This window comes from Capricornis sumatraensis, chromosome 9 (assembly GCF_032405125.1).
Source record: "Capricornis sumatraensis isolate serow.1 chromosome 9, serow.2, whole genome shotgun sequence".
In the NCBI taxonomy this organism is placed as follows: domain Eukaryota; kingdom Metazoa; phylum Chordata; class Mammalia; order Artiodactyla; family Bovidae; genus Capricornis; species Capricornis sumatraensis.
In genome coordinates, this window is record NC_091077.1 from 41,907,056 (window position 1) to 41,924,863 (window position 17,808).

The window sequence follows — 17,808 nt, forward strand, 5'->3', positions numbered from 1 at the left end:
ATGCTAAAGCTGAAACTCCAGTACTTTGGCCACCTTATGCAAAGAGTTTACTCACTGGAAAAGACTCTGATGCTGGGAGGGATTGGGGGCAGGAGGAGAAGGGGACGACCGAGGATGAGATGGCTGGATGGCATCAAGGACTCGATGGACGTGAGTCTGAGTGAACTCCGGGAGTTGGTGATAGATAGGGAGGCCTGGCGTGCTGCGATTTATGGGGTCGCAAAGAATCAGACACGACTGAGTGACTGAACTGAACTGATATGCATAATTGAATCACCTTACTCTGCACCTGAAACACTGTAAGTCAACTATATTTCAATAAAATACACATATATTTTTAAAGTGCCTTATCAATATATAACAATAAACAGACTACAAATGTGAAGAGAAGACTCTTGAGAGGCCCTTGGACTGCAAGGAGATCCAACCAGTCCATTCTGAAGGAGATCAGTCCTGGGTGTTCATTGGAAGGACTGATGCCAAAGCTGAAACTCCAATATTTTGGCCACCATTGGAAAAGACTCTGAGGCTGGGAGGGATTGGGGGCAGGAGGAGAAGGGGATGACAGAGGATGAGGTGGCTGGATGGCATCACGGACTCAATGGACATGAGTCTGAGTGAACTCCGAGAGTTGGTGATGGACAGGGAGGCCTGGCATGCTACGATTCATGGGATCGCAAAGAGTCGGACACGACTAAGTGAACTGACCTGAACTGATGCTTACACCAGTTATTAATCAACAGAAAAACTGAAAGCAAACTATGGCTGCTAAGTCGCTTCTGTCGTGTCTGACTCTGTGCGACCCCATAGACGGCAGCCCACCCGGCTCTCCAGTCCCTGAGATTCTCCCAGCAAGAATACTGGAGTGGGTTGCCATTGCCTTCTCTGAGCAAACTATGGAGAAATTTTAAAAAATAAACCATGGGTTTTTTTGAGATTATTCAATCATTATAGGAAAAGTTAGAATATTATAAATTTTAAAATATAGTTAGAATTGTATATTGCAAAATCAATGCAAACATATTATCATAGAAAACCCTGCATTAAATACAGAAAAAATAGTGGCATGTTTTTTCAAATATGTTTACATTTTCATCTAATAATGAGACTTTTTATTAATTTTTCTTTCCATATGTGTTACCACTCATGTTATTTACTGATTTCTTTTTGAAGAGTTATGCCTATTATTTTTTGGTTGTAGAAAATAGTGTATTTCTCTTTATTTCATTCTATATATAGCTTTTTATGAATTATGTTAGCATTTAAGTAATCATACATAAAAATTTTACTTTTTCCTGATGAGAAATTTTTTTCATATTACCTTTAAGTGTTGGTTTTGTTGTTATTTTGTCCTTGCATTTGTTTTTTCTCACAGTAGTCCTATCTATTGTTTACTTCCTTTCCTTCATACATTTTTTTCCTCTCATTTTTCAGCTGTTTATTCTTTTCTTTTTTTTTTTTAAGTTCTTTTCCTGAGGTTGGCTGCCAAGTATTTCTTGAGAGCTATTCGATTTATTATGGGAGCAACTGTTGCTGTCCTTGAAGATCGTCCACGTGGCACTTGAAGAGGGGTTCGGTTTGGAGTCATCCTCAAGGCCTCCAACCTAGGTTCCCACACATGCCCTTGAGAATGAGCATCTACAGATATTTCCTGGGAGACTTCTGGCCAGCACTTTGTTGCAGCCCTTACTAAGGATCTCAAGGATGACATTTCTCTCCTCCACAGGGTATTAGAATTAGTAGAGATGTTTCACAGCATAGAGTCTGGGCTCTCCACCGTGGTAATTCAGAGTCCTAAATATCCATAAAAAAGTTTAACTGTTTCTTGTTTTATTTTTTAATGCTTTATTAATTGTAAAATTTTGTGTCATAGGGGCTTTATTTTATTTAAATTTATTTAGATTCTGACATATGTATGTTCTTTCCTGTGTTGTGCTTTCTGGGTATAAAGAAGTGACGTTTTTATAAGTATGAGCTTTCCTACAGAACATCGTCTCTCCTTGGGCATTATAAATGAAAGTGTGCATTTCTAAAAACATGTTCAATTGAATTCCCAACTCTTCCTTCCATTATTGAGTGGGGAGCTCACATAAGAAACTTCCAGAAGACGAATTCAATCAGACTTTTATGATTCTTCTTTCTGTTAAATAGTAGTTTTTTTTTTTTTTCTATAAAGATGTTAGATAGATGTAAATTGGACAGAGGTTGTTTGCAGAGGCATCACTGATTCAATCAGAAAATTCTCTACATGTTTTTTTTTTTCCTTTTGGGTGCAGCCATTTTGCCTTCAATCTAGGCTTTGGCAGTAAAAACAGCTCCAAACTTTATCTGTAATATTTATAGACTAACAGCAATATTCTAGTACCAATTGAATTTAAATGAGCCTCAGTTTTCCTCTTTGTTATCATAAGTCTAAGTCACATACGAATTTGATTTTTTGTCTTCATTGTTTTCACGGTTTTTTTTTTACTTTGAAATTATTATGAAAGATGGAAGTGAACTTAATATGTAGATTAAATTAATCTCTCCCTAGTTGCACAGTTCTCTTAAAATACTGGAGATTGACAAATTGATCAATTCTGCTCTTTTTGAGAGAAATAGACAGAGAGAATGACACACACTCTGTCACTTTCACTCAACTTTTAATCCTTTTAAAGAAAAGGGGAACAACTCTAAATTATATATGGACTGATCTGTTTAATGTAATACTATTTATTTTGTCAATTTAGTAAAATAATGAAGTGAAAATTTGCATCATAAATGTTATCAATGTATCATGATTCTGTTTTGTATTTTTTCATAATATAAATGAGCCAATATAATAAGGCTTGTCCAGTCTCTGGTTTAAAATGACATTGTGGGAAAGTGGTCATATATTATTTCCAAAATGGTCTATATTATTAGAGAGAGAGAGAATGCTTTATGTTTTAAGGAAACATATATTATGAACCAGTTTTACCCAGAGGATTAGATGGATCAAGTTTCAAGAAGTACAGGTAAAATTTATTTTAGATTGTAGAGATAAGCAGAAATTTACCAAATAGACCAGTATTCCAGGGTGACATAACTTGTGTATGAAAGTTGATGGCATAGTGGAGAAAGCAAAGAGTTTTCTCTAGATAGAGCATAGAATCTTGGACTTCATGAGAAGAATGTTTGGAAAAAGTGAAACACTATTGCGGCTCAAGAATATTAGCTTCTTGTAGAGTTCTGTGTCTTTTACTATCTCTTACAGCATTGAATAAGAAAATTGCACTTAGAACAAATAATCCATAAACTAAAACCAACCCGCTAAAACTATACCTACAGCTCATACCCTTTATGAACTGAAAGCATTTCCTGTTACCAGTGTCCTCATGGCCCCTTTCACATCTTTGTTTCTCAGAGTGTAGATAATGGGGTTTAAAAGTGGGGTGACTATGGTGTAGAAAAGGGAGACAAACTTTCCCTGGTTTTTGGAGCTACTTTTAGCTGGCTGAAGGTACATGAAAATGATGGTCCCATAGAAAATGATGACCACAAGCAGGTGGGAGGAGCAAGTCCCAAAGGCCTTGCTACGCCCTGCTGTTGATTTAATCCTCAACACAGCTCGCGTTATAAAGCCATAGGAGACTAAGATGAGTGACACAGGGACAATGAGAAAGACTACACTGGCCACGAATAGTTCTACTTCATTGAAAGTTGTGTCCACACAGGCCAGTTTTATGAGCACTGGCACCTCACAAAAAATATGGTCCAATTTGCGATGACCACAAAGAGGCAGCTGCACAGTAAGGGAGCACTGAATAAGGGAGGTGATGAGGCCACTGAGCCACGCTGTGCTGGCCAGGGATGCACAAAGCTGAGGATGCACAATGGTTGCGTAGTGCAGAGGCCGGCAGACAGCAGCATAGCGATCATAAGCCATGACCGCTAGGAGAATACACTCAGAGGAACCCAGCCCAGTGGCTACATAGAGCTGGGCCACACATCCGCCATAGCTCATGTTCTTGTCTTTCTTATTCATAGTAACCAGCAACTGTGGGGCAACACTGGTGGTGAAGCAGATGTCTACACAAGACAGGTTGCTGAGGAAAAAGTACATTGGAGTGTGGAGTTTGGGGTCCAAGTAAGAAACTAAAATGATGGCAGTGTTTCCCAGTAGGTTTAAGATGTAGAAGAGCAAAATTATAACAAAAAGTATTCTCTCTAGTTGGGGCTGATCAGAAAATCCCAGAAGAAGAAACCCTTTTTCAGAGCTGCTGTTGCTTTCTTCCATTATCTTGCAGACTTCAATTCATAAAAGGGTTTATACTCTGGAGATAGAAAGTGAGGAGGTGAATATTATTAGTAAACTGTAATTGTTTCCAATATGATTATTTTTCTCTTACAACATTCAACCATGTTGTGGAAGAATGATAGCAGTTTCCTCAATGTATATTTTTCTCAATGTATATTTTGACAGAAAATACCTCTCCCCATGTTTCCTTGAAGTAGATGCCACCCTAGTAGGAGGAACTCTAACACAGACACCATCACAATGCTCGATTCTTTTCATTCTTAATCCGAAAGGGTATCATCTGCTTGACATTCTTCATCTATCAGAGACATCTCTGTAAATTTAGTAATGTGCATTTGTGAGACTCTATTCTATCAGTTCATGGAGTTGCAAAGAGTCAGACACGACTGAGCAACTGAACGGACTGACTGACTGATTCTATCAATGGTGGTTGCAGACTCCTAGAAGAGTCTGCTATTGTTATCTAAAAAAATTATCCAATGGTAGACAAATATGGAGGAGACATTGGGAAAAATAACAGTTATATGTGGAGAAAATGTAGGTTAGATGCAAGAAGTGATGACATCCCAGGCATGGAAAGAAGTTTGAACCAATGTGGCCGAGAAGGGAACTCTTAAAGAGGTGGGTGGTCTTGAGAGGAGAGGAAAGAGACTAGATGAGAATAACAGCAGCATCACCATGACACCCACTAATTGGTTTGGACATTGGTGTTGACTTAACACAGAGTTTGAGCTGCGGACATTTTTAACTAAAGACCCAGTAGTTAGCAGTCGCTCACACACACCTTATTCCATGGTTCCTTCTTCACTTCCCACCTCCTTCTCTTCAATTACCTCCTTTCCAATAATTTTTAACATTTTTTGATTATTGTAGAGTAGCTTAAAGTATTTAGAGATGAGTTAGAGAAGTAGTTTATCTTGTCTCTCTCCTTTATAGGTATTTCCACTTAAATTTTTCATACCTTTTTCTATTAAAATCCAATAGTTGAAAAAGTATTTTGGAAATAATTTAATGCTGCTTATATTCACTCAATTGTTTATTATTTCATTTGAAAATGTACTTTGAACACATTACATTTTAGTACATAATATTTGAATAATAAAAACAAATTTTAAAAATAATATTTACTTATGATATCTTCATTTAAAAATGATTACTGTTAACTGCTTAGTGTACCAGAAGAAACAGCTTAGTTTCTTCATCTTTACTTACTTTCATCTCCATACTTCTTGCTCAACACCTGTAAACATTAATAAAAATTTACAATTTATTATTATAATGGGAATAAATATTAAACTGGTGGTAGTCAAATTATAAGTTAATAATTTCTTTAAGTAAATACTATCTATTTTTATAATTTTCAATACTTTATGCTGCTTACACTTACTATATATCCAAATCTTGTATTTTTATGTTATATCAAAAGTTTAAAGCACAACAAAAAAATCTAACTTTCAAAGATTACATAAAGTTTCATCATGTAGGAAATGTGACTTATTTTATTATTTGCCATTAAAGTTGGTTATAATTTGTTATTATATTTATATATAATATAATCTACTGTATTTACATAATTTGTAATTATATATACATACATATATATAAAATTATATGTGATGCAATGATGTATGTGATATATAAAACTATACATAATTATATATACAAAATGTTCACAGAATATTGTCTTATCTAAAAAAATCTATATATTTATTCACGTTTACAATCTGTGGAGTTTGACTTTCTTTAATATAATATGGAAACAAAATAGAACAAAATCCCTCTGTAGTTAAGGAAAAATATGAAAAATAGTATTTTTATTTGAACTAGAATAATATAGATGAAAAAAGGGAAAAAATTTGGTCTATAAGCACTTTATTTACAGTTTCAGTTATTAGTTTTGCTAATAGACTGTGGTGTTGGAGAAGACTTGTGAGAGTCCCTTGAACTGCAAGGAGATCCAACCAGTCTATCCTAAAGGAAATCTGTCTTGAAGATTCATTGGAAGGATTGATGCTGAAGCTGAAACTCCAATACTTTGGCCACCTGATGGGAAGAACTGACTCATTGGAAAAGACCCTGATGCTGGGAAAGATTGAAGGCTGGAGAAGAAGGGGAGGACAGAGGATGAGATAGTTGGATGGCATCACTGACTCGATGGATATGAGTTAAGTAAGCTCTAGGAGTGGTGATGGAAAGGGAAGCCTGGCATGCTGCAATTCATGGGGTTGCAAAGAGTCAGACACAACTGAGCAACTGAACTGAACTGAATACGATACATTTGAATCAGTTCTAATGAGGTGGATGAAACTGGAGCCTATTATACAGAGTGAAGTAAGCCAGAAAGAAAAACACCAGTATAGTATACTAATGCATATATATGGATTTAGAAAGATGGTAACGACAACCCTGTATGTGAGACAGCAAAAGAGACACAGATGTATAGTCTTTTGGACTGTGGGAGAGGGAGAGGGTGGGATGATTTGGGAGAATGGCACTGAAACATGTATAATATCATATATGAAACAAATCGCCAGTCCAGGTTCGATGCATGATACTGGATGCTTGGGGCTGGTGCACTGAGACGACCCAGAGGGATGGTACAAGGAGGGAGGAGGGAGGGGGGTTCCGGATGGGGAACACGTGTATACCTGTGGTGGATTCATGTTGATGTATGGCAAAACCAATACAATATTGTAAAGTAATTAACCTCCAATTAAAATAAATAAATTTATACTTTTAAAAAAATCAAAAAAGAAAAGAATTTGCTAATCACTCAGTCATGTCTGAGTCTTTGCAAACCCATGGACTGTAGCCCCTCAGGTTCCTCTGTCCATGGAATTCTCCAGTCAGGAATACTGGAGTGGGTAGCCCTTTCCTTCTCCAGGGGAACTTCCCGACCCAGGGTTCCAACCCACGTCTCCTGCATTGCAGGCAGATTCTTTACCATTTGAGCCGCCAGGAAAATGTATATGAAAATCAAGACAGTGTGTGTGTGTGTGTGTGTGAGTGTGTGTGCACACGCCAAAGTCCCTTCATGATCTTCCCCACCACTTCCCTTCCAATCACTATCATCTAGCGCCTGCACCTCTGCCAGAGTTTCCAAATTGAAAATCTTTTACACTCTCCCCCCAGTCACCTCCTTCTTTACAGAGGGGAACAAAGTAAAAAATTTCAAATATAAAATAGAAAGTTCTAGGTGCTGGTAAACACTTTAGATAATCTTCTAATCTTAATATTTCTACTGCTATTTTGAAAATATATACTAAACATTTCGAACAATGGCTAACATTGTACCTTCATTATCATCAGGAACAAAACAAACAAAATCTCACCAAATTAAATGTAATAAAGAAAAAACGTACTGACATTCATCAGAACTGTTGCAGAAATCCCAGAATGGGACCAGTAGGCCTTGAAGGGAAGAAGAGGTTATTCAATGTCACTGATATAGGCAACACCCCCAAAATATCAAAAATAATTTCCCTTTAAATGAAGTTCTTACTATTTTGTGAACAGTTGTGCACACGTCTAATGGACAAGGAGGCAGGAAGCAATCAGGGAAAATGTGTAGAGGGAACTCTGGCAAGGGACTGGTAGAGCTATCAAAGTAGCATTATCTAAACTAACGGAATTATTATCCCAGTCATGGCAAAGGATGAGAAAGTGATAAGAAGTGCAGTTTAGAGAAGAATGTAGGTGTTCACACAACAAAGGAACAGAAACCAGGAAAGGATTCTCGATGGCTGCAGCCCCATGGAATCAGTCTGATAGTGATGCAAGATATGTAATGTAAATGAAAGTAAAAGTGAACTCGTGTCCAACTCTTTGTGACCCCATGGACTGTAGCCCACCAGGCTCCTCTGTCCATGGGATTTTCCAGGCAATAGTACTGGAGTGGATTGCCATTTCCTTCTCCAGGGGATCTTCCCAACCCAGGAATTGAACCCAGGTCTCCTGCGTTGTAGACAGACGCTTTACTGTCTGAGCCACCAGAGAAGTAAATTTGAAAAAACAGTGGCCACAGGGCTAGAAAAGATCAGTTTTTCATTCCAATCCCAAAGAAGGCCATTGCCAAAGAGTGTTCAAACTACATTTTCAAACTAAATTTTTCAAACCACAATTACGCTCATTTCATATGCTAGCAAAGTAATGCTCCATATCTTTCAAGCTAGGCTTCAACAGCACATGAACAAAGAACTTCCAAATGTACAAGCTGGATTTTGAAAAGGCAGAGGAACCAGAGATCAAATTGCCAACATCTGTTGGATCATAGAAAAAGTTAAGGAATTCCAGAAAAAAAGTCTACTTCTGCTTCCTAACTATGCTAAAGACTTTGACTGTGTGGATCACAGCAAACTGTGGAGAATTCTTAAAGAGATGGGAATTCCAGATGACTTTACCTGTCTCCTGAGAAACCTGTATGCAGGTCATGAAGCAACAGTTAGAACCAGACATGGAAAAACAGACTGGTTCAAAATTGGGAAAGGAGTATGTCAAGTCTGTATATTGTCACCCTGCTTATTCAACTTGTATGCAGAGTACATCATGCAAAATGCTGGGCTAGATGGAGCACAAGCTGGAGTCAACACTGGTGGAAAAAATATCAATAATCTCAGACATGCAGATGATACAACTCTAATGGCAGAAAGCAAAGAGGAACTAAAGAGCTTCCTCGTGAAAGTAAAAGAAGAGAGTGAAAAAGCTGGTTTAAACTCAATACTCAAAATACAAAGATCATGGCATCGGGTCCCATCACTTCATGGCAAATAGATGGGGAAACAATGGAAACAGTGAAAGGCTTTATTTTCTTAGTCTCCAAAATCACTGTGGATGGTGACTGCAGCCATGAAATTAAAAGACACTTGCTCCTTGAAAGAAAAGCTATGATAAACCTAGACTATGTAATTAAAAAGCAGAGACATTACTTTGCCAATAAAGATCCATCTAGTCAAAGCCACAGTTTTTCCAATAGTCATGTATGGATGTGAGAGTTGGACCATAAAGAAGGCTGAGTGCTGAAGAATTGATACTTTCAAACTGTGATGCTGGAAAAGACTCTTGAGAGTCCCTGGGACTGCAAGGAGATCAAACCAGTCCATCCTAAAGGAAGTAAACCCTGAATATTCATTGGAAGGACTGATGCTGAAGCTGAAGCTCCAATACTTTGGCCACCTGATGTGAAATGCTGACTCACTGGAAAAGATCCTGATGCTGAGAAAGACTGAGGACAGGAGGAGAAGAAGGTGACAGAGGATGAGATGGTTGGATAGCATCATTGACTCAATGGACATTAAGTTTGAGAAAATTTAGAGAGATAGTGAAGGACAGGGAAGCCTGGTATGCTGCAGTCCATGGGGCTGCAAAGAGTTGGATACCATTGAGTGACTGAACAACAGCAACCTCTTTCTGGCTGAAAATTCTCCCTTACCAGAAAGCCAAACCAGCAGCTTCATCCATCTGTGGAGACAAACTGCAGCCCCATATGACTAGTATGCACAGTCAGCAGTTCTGCTTGGCTAAGGTTCCTAAATTGTAGTTCAGTCCATTGATGGAGACAAGCCTACAACCCCACCTAACTGCAGAGCAGCTTTCTTCAGAGCTGCAACCCTATTTAAACGCATATCTCAACCTGCAGCCCCATCCAAATGTGTGGTATAGTTAGAGGTATCATCCTACCTGGGACTCCAGTGACCCCACACGACGAAGCACAGCCACTGGACCTATCTGATCACAGAGTCCAGTCTGTACCTCTGTTCAAACCCAGAGTACAGCCCTTCTGAAAATAGAGCCCAATCAGTATCATCACCCGGACTTGGAGTATAGCCTGTGGCACCATCTGACAAGAGGTGATTGCAGTGGTAACTCTCTGCATGATCACATAATTCAGCCAGCAGTATTGCCTATTCAAAGAGCTCAGCCTGCAGTCTCATTTATTTGCAGAATCACAGCATGCATTCCTGCCTGATCATGTTGCCTAATAAGTGGCCCTGCTTGAATACAAAGTCCAGTCAGCTGTTATTCCCTATCGCAGGGCCCAGCCAGAGAACCCACTAGACTATAGAGAACAGTAAGTGGTGTTACCATCCCAGAAAGCCCAGCCAGAGGCCCTACTTGATAAAGGAGCTCAGTCAGTGGAACCATCAGATCACAGAGGCCAGCCATTAGGTCTTCTCAACTAAAACTCAGGCAGAGGTCCTAGCTGACCTCAAAGTCCAGGCATTCACCCCACTTCATCAGAGACTTTAGCAGAATGCACCACTTCCCCATGTATATTACAAGCTAGCTTAGCTGGAACACCAGGTTGGGATGATTGGTAAAGGTCTTTTGGTCTTTGCCAAAATGAGCTTGTAAAGAGTGGAAGAGATGCTCAAATATACAGACACCAACATACAGTTACAAGCATCATGAAGACAACAGGAATGATGGCACTGCCAGTGAAAACCAATAAAACTCTAATGACCAAACGCAGAGAAAGGGAGATCTATGGAATGACTGACAGAGAATTCAGAATAATTATTTCAAATGTTTAGTGAATTATAAGAAAAATATACAACTATACAAAAATTAAAAAGAAAAAGTAATACATGAACAAAATGAGATCTCTTCAACAAAGGAAAAGAAACTATAAACAAAAACAAAAAGAAATCTTACAGCTGAAGAATACAATGCTTGTCTAAAACATTGAGTAACAGCAGACTTGATCAAGAGGAAGAATTCTTCTGTGAACTTGAATAAGCCATTTGAAATTACTCATTCAGAAGAGCAAAAAGAAAAAAGAAAGAAAGAAAAAAATGTGACAAGATCTTACAAGACTTATGAGACCTTACGTAGGTATACAATATAAACACCTTAGGAGTCTCAGAACAATAATAGTCTATTGGAAGAAATAATGACTGAAAACTTTCAGTTTTGAAGAGGCACACAGACATCCAGGTACAAAAATACCAAAAATTCCCAGACTCAATCTGAAGTGGACTTCTCTGAATCATAATATAATCAAAATTTGAAATTACAACGAAAGATAAAATTTTGAGAGCCACAAGAAAAAGAATCATCACATAGAAGGGAATCCCCCATAAGCCTTTTTGTAGATTTCTCAGCAGGGACCTCGCAGGCCAGGAGAGAATCGGATGATATATTCAATGTACTGACAGAGAACAAATACCAACCAAGAATACCTGACAAACTGTCCTTTAGAAATGAAAGAGAATTAAAAATCCTTTCACATTAAACTGTATGAACCTAAAGAGACACATTTAGCTTTAAAGATAAGTATAAGCTGAAAGTGAAGGGATGGAAAAAGATATTCCATGCAAATGGATAAGCAAAAGACAGCAGAGGTGGCTTTACTTATATCAGGTAAAATAAACACATTGCAATAACTCATAAGACACAAAAAAGGCATTGTATGATAAAGAGAGACAGCTAATCAAGAGGATAAATTGACCATCATATTGTAAATATATATTATCCAACGCTGGAGCAGCTAAATATATTAAGCAAATATTAACAGATTTAAAGAGAATAATATACACCAACACAATAATACTATGAGATCAATACCCCATTTTCAATAATGGAAGGATCATCCAGAGAGAAAATCAATAAGCAAATGTTGGAACTGAACTATATCATTCAGACCAAATGGGCCTAATTTCTCTGTCTCCCTTTCTCTCTCTCTCTCTCGCTCTCTCTCTCTCTCTTACACACAGGCACACACAATAGATGTACACACCCACACAAATAGACATACACACAATGTTTCCTAGTTCTAAGAAAAAAATTGAAGACTCAAATTATAAATGTATTTTTGCCAGTCCTAGTTTTATGAAATCATAAACACTAAAATATAGCTTGCTACATAATATACCTTCTATATTCCTACAGAATGTCATTTGAACACATGAATATTTGTCTTTCTGTCAGTCCTGTCTTCTGTCTGTGTCTTTGCTCAGGTGAGGGAAGTGTTGCTTTACTTCATGGCTGCATTTCCTTCCGTTTGTATTTAAGATAAGCATACAATCAACTTTGATTTGAAGAGAATTCCTAAAAATAATCATTCTGACTTATACCTTTTTTATATTTTGTATGATATAAAACCCACGTCATTTCCTCAGGACAAATTTTAGTAACTACACTTAAAATAGCAATAGTCTATTTCCAAGCATTTCAAGCCGCCATCTCTTCCCACCATTCAAGAACTGCTTGTTCCTTAAACTTGGTGCTCTACCTAAAGCTCAATGCAAAGCCTAGACAAGTGGTTATCAAATACTAAGGGTGGACGGAAGAATTCTTGGATGCCATAGGTCTTTACTCATGAATCTTAAGGTCCCCAGGTACACTGAAGACTTCATTTTGTTAACTTTACACATTAAGCCTGTCATCTGAAGAGGTGAACATAACAAGCAAACTCAGAAGAATAACCAATTTTTTGTTTACCCAAGTAGTTTCCTCTGACATCCCTTAGCATCTCATGCCATCATAACACTTAATTTTCACGTGATCTACAATTCCCAAAAATTTATAATGTGCTAGGCACTGAGTTCAGGCCTGGAGACTCTGTGATGTTAAAATTTAGATATGGAAACAGATATGGTAACAATATCTTTATACTTTAAAAACTGCTGCAGCAAATAACCACCTATATACTGTCAAGTCCTTTTTTCTTGTATATTGAGATTGAACACACAAAAAAAGTGGTTCTGGTATTGTGTTTCCTTCTCTGGCTTTTAAAGAATATTCATATCCAGGAAAATCAATCAACTGGCTTTAAATCACACCAATTTCTGGAGTAGGAAATGGCAACCCACTCCAGTATTCTTGCCTGGAGAATCCCATGGACAGAGGAGCCTGGCAGACTACAGTCCATGGGGTTGCAAGAATCAGACATGACTTGGTGACTAAACCACCACCACCACCATACCAATTTCTGCTATTTTTACCCAATTATACTTTTCAAAATAAAAGAATCATTCTGGCCGTCTAGTTCTGCCTTGAAACACCATTTGGATGAAATTTGGAAAAGAAAAATTATACTCAATGCTTCATAGTCTATATGGCCATGAACATAATTGACTTGCATTGGAGATAGGTCAAGTTTACAAACATCTTTAAATTTTACTCCAATCCCTAGCTGCAATCAATCAGCAAGTTTACTTCTGGACCTCAGCCCAACATATTCTTTTTAACACCAATTTTAAAATGATATGCACAATATCCTATGATTTTTTCCCTTTAAATAATTTTAATTCATATGGAATATTTCCTAATACCTGATATTGTGGATGATCCCAGCCTCTTCTTGGATGGAATGATCCCTTCAGTTAGGATTTTTGTGTGAATCTAATTATAAATCTTGCATAATGAAGACAGAAAAAAAAAAAGAATTTGATAGAGAAAGTAATGAAAAAGTACCAACTAAGAAAGAAAAGATAGCAGATGCAAGAGTTTGGATCCTTGATCTGCTTTCTCTGAATCGTTGCCTGTTTGGGAGTCAGGAGACTGAAACCACAGAGTAACAAGACGTTCTACTTTGAATCTAAAACAAGTCTGATAGGAAATGGAAGAGAACAGATTCTCCCCTTAGGGATAAAGTGCCTAAATTTAGGGTATGGCTTGTTTATACTGGCAATACCACTGGGACTGTGATCTCAACCCACTAATTAAAGTCAGAGAGATTCAATGGAGGTTTATGGTCCTGAGAATGCTTCCTCTGGGAAAAAAATTTATACCATCCAATTGACCTAAATATGCACAGCACAATTCCAATGGACAGCACATATATAATTAAACTTATGTATCTGGGCTTATATTTTTAATGTTTAATAAAAAATAATCAGAACTTCTATTACTCTCCAATAAAATTTTTTTAATTAAAAATTGATTTTTAATTAAATAAATAAAAATAATAAAACATAAGAAAAATCAACATTTGGAAGGAATAACAATAAACTCCAGATCAAGAAATATACATTTCAAAAAATTAAAAATAATATTGAGTCAAGATTTTAAAAAGGAGTTACTTATTTTGTCAAGGTCTGTGATATTTGATTATTTTCTTTCAGTTGATGAAAGACATTTATAAGTTTTTTTTTTTTTAATACAGAATTAATGTGTCTTTACAGAAAAACTATGTACACATCATAGGCATAACTTTTGTGAAGATTCTAAATAAAAATATCATATACAGCATTTCTTTTACAAAGAAGAATGCAAAAATACACAATGCAGAAAGGATAGACTCTTCATTAAATTCTGTTGGGAAAACTGGACAGCTAAGTGCAAAAGAATCAAGCTGATCTACTTTCTCATGCCACTTACAAAATAAATTCAAAGTAGATTAAAGATGTAAATGTAAGACCTGAAATACAATTTCTAGAAGAAAACGTAGGCATCTGTCTTAGTAACACTTTTTTTTTTTTTAGTGTCTCAGGCAAGGGAAACAAAAGCAAAAATAAGCAAGTAGGACTACAGCAAAGGAGAAGGCTTTGCATACTGAAGAAAACTATCAGCAAAATAAGAGGCCACCTGGCTTCCCTTGTGGCTCAGTTGGTAAAGAATCCGCCTGCAATACAGGAGACCTGGGTTCGATCCCTGGGTTGGGAAGATCCCCTGGAGAAGGGAAAGGCTAACCACTCCAGTATTCTGGCCTGGAGAATTCCATGGACTGCATAGTCCACAGGGTCACAAAGAGACGGACACAACTGAGCAACTTTCATTTTCACTTAATGAATGACTGAAAAGTGAAAGTGTTCGTTGCTCAGTACTATCTGACTCTGTGACTCCATGGGCTGTAACCCACCAGGCTCCTCTGTCTATGGAATTCTCCAGGCAAGAATACTGGAGTGGTTAGTCATTTCTATCTCCAAGAGATCTTCCTGACCCAGGGATAGGACCTGGGTCTCTTGAATTGCAGGAAGATTTTTTACCATCTGAGCTGGCAGGGAAGCCCTAATGAATGACTGAAGACATTTGCAAATGATAGATCTGATCAGGAATGATGTGCAAAAATACAAAGAACTCATACAACTCAGCATTAAACAAACAAAAATGGGCAGAGGCACTGAAGAGACATTATTTTTTCAAAGAAGATATGCAGATGTCCAATAGGCATACAAAAAGATTCTCAACATCAGTGGTCTTCAGGAAATGCAAATCAAAATGTCAGTGAGGTAGCACTTCACACCTGTCAGAATGGCTTTTATCAAAAAACCATAAATAACAAGTGTTGAGGAAGTTGTGGAAAAAAGTAAACTCATCCACTGTTGATGGGAGTATAAATTTGGTATAGTCATTATGAAAAACAGTATGGAAATTTCTCAAAAACGTAAAAGTAGAACTACCGTATGACCCACCAATTCCACCCCTGGGATTCTAAGAAAACCAGAACACTAATTCAAGAAGATATATGCATTCTCTGTGTTCATTGAAGTAGTATGAAGCATTTAGAATGGCCAAGATATGGAAACAACCCAAACAGTGGTAACCAACAGAAAAACAGATAAAGAAAATGTGAGATATATCTCAGATTTAGAGATATTATTCAACCATAAAAAAGAATTAAATCTTGTCATTTGTGACAACATGGATGAACTTAAAGTATATTATGCTAAGTGAAATAAGTCAGATATATAAAGACAAATACTTCATTATTTCACTTATAGGTGGAAATACAAGCAAATAAATACAACAAACAGAAGCAGAGTCACAGATACAGAGAACAAACAGATTATTGCCAGTGAGGAGCTAGAGGAAGAAAAAAATAGGTTAGGGAGATTAAGAGATATAAACTTCCAGTTGCAAAATAAGTGGAGTGCTTAGTGTGGGGAAAATAGTCAGTAATAATGTAATATTTTTATATAGTGGCATATTTTAACTAGACTTATTATAACGATCATTTTGAAATTTACAGAAATACCAAATCATGTCCTGTAACAGGAACTTACCATAATGTTGTAGGCTAGTTACACTTCAAAAACAAACAAACAAAAACAAGGTTATAGATAAATCAGAATAGTAGTTACCAGAGGTAGGAAGGGGAAATTGGATGAAAACAGCTGAAAGTTGTAAACTTAGAGTTATAGTATAAATAAGTACTGGGGATATATTATACAGCATGTAAATATAATTAATACTGTTGTATGTTATATATGAAACTTCTTAAGAATATAACTTTTTTTTTTTACTTTACAATATTGTATTGGTTTTGCCATACATCAACATGAATCTGCCACAGGTGTACACGTTTTCTCAATCCTGAACCCCCCCCCCCACCTCCCTCCCCATACCATCCCTCTGGGTCATCTCCTGCAGCTCAATTCCAGAAAAATAAACGACCCAATCAAAAACTGGGCCAAATAACTAAATAACATTTCTCCAAAGAAGACATACAGATGGCTAACAGACACATGAAAAGATGCTCAACATCATTCGTCATCAGAGAAATGCAAATAAAAACTACAATGAGGTACCATTTCACGCCAGTCAGAACGGCTGCGATCCAAAAGTCTACAAGCAATAAATGCTAGAGAGGGTGTGGAGAAAAGGGAACCCTCTTACAATGTTGGTGGGAATGCAAACTAGTATAGCCACTATGGAGAACAGTGTGGAGATTCCTTAAAAAACTGGAAAGAGTATAAATTTTAAATGTTCTCAACACAAGAAAAAATTTTTTCTATTTCTTTATTTTTGCATATATATGAGATGATGGATGTTCACTAAACTTACCATGATAATCATTTCATGACTGATGTAAGTCAGATCATTATGCTGCACACCTTCAACTGACATAGTGCTGTATGTCAATTATCTCTCAGTAAAACTGAAAGGGGAAATAGCATGAAAAACACAAACAAACAGAAGAAATCAAAACTCCTTCAATGCCAACGTATACATCATTCAACCAACTTTGTTTCCTCCAACCAAAAAATAAATAAATAAATAATCGCTCACTATAGAGTGAGCACTGACCCTGTATTTATTTCAATAGTATACATTCTTATGTCTAGGTTATACAGGCCTAAAGAGATAGAACATCACAGTAGTGTGTGGTATAGATATGACAAAGATATTTACATGAGGAAGAACTTCAGAGATAACAAATAAATGACTAACAATAGTAAATGACCAGTATTAAAATTTTTTCAGTGATATGTTTCAAATACCAATGTATTTAGCTAAGATTTTTTTCTTAATACCACTTGCCAAGTACAGAGGGAATGGTCAAAAACACAGACAGACTCTAATTTCATGGAATTAACCATGAGGTCAATTAATTATTAACATGCAATACATTTTATTAGTTTCAAAAGGATACAGAAAGCTAGGGTAACTGATAACAGTATTTAATGTAAAAAAAATTTATAAAATAAATACTTAAGATCAGTATAAAAGTTAACCTGAGTCATCCAAGAGAAGAGCTGAAGAACATACCTAAAGGCAAATATCTCGCTATGTTGATTCACCTAACCTCTGAGGAACTCAAAAAATCTGTTTTCTTACAGTGCCCTAAAAACCTCTCTAGGTGGATT

At 36.8% G+C, this 17,808-nt stretch overlaps 1 protein-coding gene across 1 annotated transcript; it reads right to left on the reverse strand.

The window, feature by feature from the left end:
- Positions 1–3,319: 3,319 nt before the first annotated feature.
- On the reverse strand, positions 3,320–4,258 carry OR2G6 (olfactory receptor family 2 subfamily G member 6). Its single transcript, XM_068979787.1, has one exon. It carries the CDS (start codon positions 4,256–4,258, stop codon positions 3,320–3,322), a length of 939 nt encoding a protein of 312 aa, XP_068835888.1.
- Positions 4,259–17,808: the final 13,550 nt, after the last annotated feature.

Coding starts and splice junctions, on each gene's coding strand:
- OR2G6 (XM_068979787.1), bottom strand. CDS start 4,258: ATGGAAGAAAGCAACAGCAGCTCTGAAAAAGGGTTTCTTCTTCTGGGA.